Raw genomic sequence first — 5,000 nt, forward strand, 5'->3', positions numbered from 1 at the left:
TATATGTATATATATAATGGCATATGATATTGTATTATATGATAGGCTATAATATGTGCAAATTATTTTACCTTTTTTTTTAATGTATATTTTATATACTTTTTCAGTATTATGGAATAGATGAAGCAAGGAAATATACTCAAAAGTAAGTTTTCTCAGTCTCTTTGAAAGTAATGCATGATATTTTACTTTGATTTGTTAGATACAATGAACAGTAATGTTTGTAGTCAGAAGTATTAGAGGAATAAATGAGATTATTTATATCAGCCACAGGTTCTTGCTCAATAATAACCTTGAAACAAGCACATAGAGGCTGATCAGACCATTATTCATACCTTTTCCTTTTTTGTTTATAAGATAATAATAGGATTTTGTAATTTTCTTTTTGAATTTTCCTGAAGGAATAATGATATTACTCATATATTTATATGCTATAGGATGTTCTACCACATGCATGTGTGTATGCAAACACACCCACCCACACTTGTACACACATATGCATACGTACACACACACGTACACGTACACGTACATGTACACGTACATACAAAAATGAATAAATAAATGACAACTAGATAAATAAAACAAATAAATGACATCTAGATAAATAAAACAAATAAATGACAACTAGATAAATAAAACAAATAGACTCCTAAAAAAAAAAAAAAAATTGAAACGAGCCAATTCTGTTGCAGCACACGTGTAATTGAAGTCCAAGAGAAATGTTCCCAGCGCGCCTTAGAGCTGCTGGCCCTTCCAGAGGACACGCCAGCCCTCCTGCTGGACATAGGCTGTGGGTCAGGGCTCTCTGGGGAAACCATCACAGATAATGGTCACATGTGGATTGGCATGGACATATCCCCTGCCATGTTAGGTGAGTTTTTTGTTATCATTTTTATTATTGTTATTATTATTAGTGGTGGTAGTGGTAATGGTAATAGTAGCAGTAGCAATAGCAGTAGTAGTAGTAGTAGTAGTAGTAGAAACTTATTTTTTTAGGGTTGAAGTGGAAGGATGGTGTAACTAAGTTGTCCTTTGAATTGACATTTTGTGTAGGTGTATGAATAGATAACATTGACAGTGGGCTGCATGGCATGTCTTCTTTATTATGATTCTAACACAAATATTTGAAACAAAACAACTTTGCCATGCCAATCACAGTTAATCCATTGCGGATGGGTGTCATGACATACATGACACAGGAACTTTGGCCTGACGACAGGCGCCATGGCGTACATGATGTTCGGGGATTTTGGATCACTGTGCTATTTTATTGTGCTATGAGTAAGGAGTAAGTGATGATGACAATTGCAGTCATAATTACTATGATTACCATAATATTAACCCACTTACGACGGGGGCATTCCAGCCTTGAATGTCCCAATGCCGGGGCGTTCGAATTATTAGGCCTAAATCAATTAAATGGCTGGGGCACAACTGCTGTGCCCCCCCCACTGCTTTTTTTTGAGCGGTACAGTACTGTACCACCTGTCCAGAGAGGGTTAAGCTAACTTAACATCCAAAAACGTAGATGGCACCACTTTCTTCTAGCACCAGAAGGAGAAAGAGCCTTGAATGGCATCCATCCACAGTCTCTAGCAAGCACTATCTTTATAGGGCAGTGGCATACTGCAAGTTAATGACTTCTTGCTCTAAAGTGCCACCGATGAAGGATATGCAGGTAGAACGAGAAGAGGAAGGTGACTCAAACCATACCCAGTGTCTAAAATGTGCTTCTGTACCAATAGGGATGCCTTTAACTGTGGCACTCACAGTCATAAGCACAAGTTTCCTTCCTTTTCCCTACCACTTCATGTTATCTTCATTGTAGATGGTTATAAGTTTCGTATTCTTTCACGACAGTACATAAATATGAAAAAATAATGTTGCTTTTTGTCCTCCCATAAAACAAAAATACTTCTATCACACTGAGAACAAAGAAAATAATGAGCTGACATAGATCCTATACTACAATTTTAATCAACTGCAGCATTGATAGAACCTGTCATCTGGCACATATAAGTCTCTAAACTCAATAAAACACACAAAAAATAAAACACGAAAATGGCTCTAGTTTTACAATGAGTGACTGAAAGAGAGACGGAAAAGTCAAAGTATGTTGTGTGACGTTACCTTGCTCTGAAATATAATCCATCCTGGAGACTGGGCAAATAAATCTATCACCCGTCTGCAATGGGTTAAAAAATAGTCAAAGAGTTTAATGTATAAATTGAAATGCCTAAATGATATACAAAGAAATATTTTTCATCAAAAGTTCCCTGTTCTTGCAGACACTGCACTGGAGCGAGAGGTTGAAGGAGATGTTTTACTAGGAGACATCGGCCAGGGAGTCCCCTTCCGGGCAGGCATGTTTGACGGTGCAATTAGTATATCAGCAATCCAATGGCTGTGTTATGCTGACACAGCAAACCACAAGCCTGCCAAGCGTCTCTACAAACTCTTTATGACTCTGTATGCAAGTCTGGTAAGCATATGTAGTGAAAGTTCATAGTGGGTTTTTGATTTTAAAAAGAGTATAAAGTATTATGTATCATTTCTTTTGGTTGTAAGCCTGTTGATATTCAATGTCCTTAGTTTTCACAGTTTGCTAATGTTCCCCCCACAAAAAAGAAGATGAATAAATAATAGTAGTAGTAATAGCAGTAGTTTAAATGTTACTGATCATTTAAACATTTTATAAACAAAGAAGTTAGGTCATAATGCAATACTTTTAACCTCAGTCCAGAGGAAGCCGCGCAGTGTTCCAGTTTTACCCAGAGAATGACGCACAGGTGGAACTGATCATTAGTCAGGCAATGAGAGCTGGTTTTACAGGCGGTCTTGTGGTTGACTTCCCAAATTCAACTAAGGTAACTTTATTTTCTGTATTATTATGGTTAGAATGTGGATGATATTCTAGTGATGATTATTTTCTCCTTCTCTTGACATGTTGTATTGGAGTCAGTGTATGTATGATATTTATTTTCTTCATCTATCATTATTCTGTTAATTTTAAGAGTATTATCATCATTCATGTGACTTGTCTGTGTTTAGTTGTAATGCCAAGTATTACCTTGTTCTGTATCAGCTGTCTGGAGGAGCTATCAGAATTGGATATTTTCACTTTTCAATTAAGTTTAAATTTCTATTTTAATCCTCTTCAATAGGCAAAGAAGATTTACCTTGTATTGATGACGGGAGGAAATACTCAATTGCCAAAAGGACTTGAGGAAGAAGGAGTCAGCAAGACGCAAGCGCTGTTTCAACGGAGGTAAGGGTTTTTCATCATTGTCCTGTGCAACATTGTGTGTCACTTGCTGCATGGTAAATGTGTGCATAAATTGTTCTTTGGATTATTTATTGAATAGTAATTAAAGCCATAATAATAATAATATATTGTAAATGAAGGAAAATTAAATTCCTCCATATGTATTTTCTCCATAGTGTGACTGTAAAAAAGATGGATTTTAGATTGTACATTTTATACATGTTTTCCTAGTGAGTTTGTTTGAAAACCTTAAAAGACATTCTAAAATAAAAACAAACAAAACAGAAATATCTGGTGTCTAACAAACAATATTTCCTTATCCATATTCTTTGATAAAGACGCATATTGTTCCCATCCTAAATCCTCTCTCTTTCTCAGGGAACGCATGAAACAGATTCGAGGAAAGTCAGTTAAGGGACGTGCTTGGGTCATGCAGAAAAAGGAGAGGATGAGGAACCAAGGCAAGAAGGTGTGCACCGACTCAAAATACACTGGCAGAAAGAGAAGTGGCAGATTTTAGGATATTGTTATTACTAGGTATTGTCAAAGAAATATATATTTATTATGTTAGCTGTGAATCAACTAGGATTAGGAAATTGACAGTTGCATTTCATGTTATTATAGACCTACCATTTTTTTCTGTATATCTTTCTGTTGTTCTTTGCTCTGGTTGTTTATGTTTGCTTGAATTCATACATGATTTGGAAACCACTTTTCATAATTTTGTATCTCTGAACCTGAATATCAATGTATTCAAATAATACTAAATGTAAAGTGTGCTTAATACAAATCTACATATTTTGGCATATGTATTTTTACTCTCCAAATTCTTTTGAGTGTAAATCTGTGAAGAACAAATAAGTAATAAAAAAGTCTTGATTTTTTCTTTTGTAATTGCTTTCCACAAAGTAATAAAGATATGTTTTTTTATTATTGTATTAGTTTGATAAATTTTCAAAGACATAGGTCTCGGAAGAATGTTTTTGAGAGAAACAATTTTTGTTCAATGAATTGGTGTTAGTCTTTTCAAAATGTTTTTGAGATGAAGAGATGGAAATCTGTACATACATACATGACTCCTAGCAAAATGATCCTAATGAAATAATGCCATGAAAATATGAGTGTCAGAGGAGCAGAGGATTGCTAGGTCATGAAAAATTATCACCTGAGAACCTCCATTTAAATGTCCATAGGATCCTAAACCTCGCCAGATTGCTCTACACACTGAAAACTCTGCTATCTATACCAAAATTTTTCAGTGAGCATTAACATTGGCTGCTTCAGTGACACCAACAACAATGTCTTGGCTAATTGAATAATCTTTTGTTATAGATAAAGTAGTGGCAAGTAAGAGGGAGTAAAATTCCATAGCAAAGGAGTTATGTAGAAGATTTTACACTCTTATTATCTTCTATTTCCAAACCATATAATGCTGGACTAGAAATACAAATATTTTACCAACAACTTTGTTAGCACAATAGAGAAAACTTCGATTAATCAGCCTTTAAAGCACACAACACTTTTAATTCATAGCTTCTACAGTGAACATTTTTATAAGGTATTCCAAAATGAAAGCATGGCAACAATACAGTAGCTACAGTAGCTTTGATTATTATTTATACCCTGGGAGAGTAAACCTGGTAATATATTCAAGAAAATAAAACACTCACCTGTGTTGATACAATGGCAGAATTTTCTTTTGTGTATAATTCGTTTCACTGCTACCATATTA

At 34.9% G+C, this 5,000-nt stretch overlaps 1 protein-coding gene across 1 annotated transcript in view; it reads left to right on the forward strand.

Moving 5' to 3' along the window:
- Window positions 1–4,152, forward strand: part of LOC122249179 (18S rRNA (guanine-N(7))-methyltransferase) — a 6,995-nt gene extending 2,843 nt beyond the window's left edge. The window contains exons 2-7 of the mRNA XM_043009845.2: window positions 108–145; window positions 696–874; window positions 2,292–2,485; window positions 2,742–2,870; window positions 3,168–3,271; window positions 3,647–4,152. Coding sequence (XP_042865779.1) covers window positions 108–145; window positions 696–874; window positions 2,292–2,485; window positions 2,742–2,870; window positions 3,168–3,271; window positions 3,647–3,788 — 786 coding nt within the window. The 3' untranslated portion in view covers window positions 3,789–4,152. The remainder of the gene's footprint in view (window positions 1–107; window positions 146–695; window positions 875–2,291; window positions 2,486–2,741; window positions 2,871–3,167; window positions 3,272–3,646) is intronic.
- The last annotated feature ends 848 nt before the right edge of the window (window positions 4,153–5,000 follow it).

Source organism: Penaeus japonicus, unplaced genomic scaffold (assembly GCF_977035675.1).
Source record: "Penaeus japonicus unplaced genomic scaffold, GWHDUDI00000001_assembly GWHDUDI00000013, whole genome shotgun sequence".
Classification (NCBI taxonomy): domain Eukaryota; kingdom Metazoa; phylum Arthropoda; class Malacostraca; order Decapoda; family Penaeidae; genus Penaeus; species Penaeus japonicus.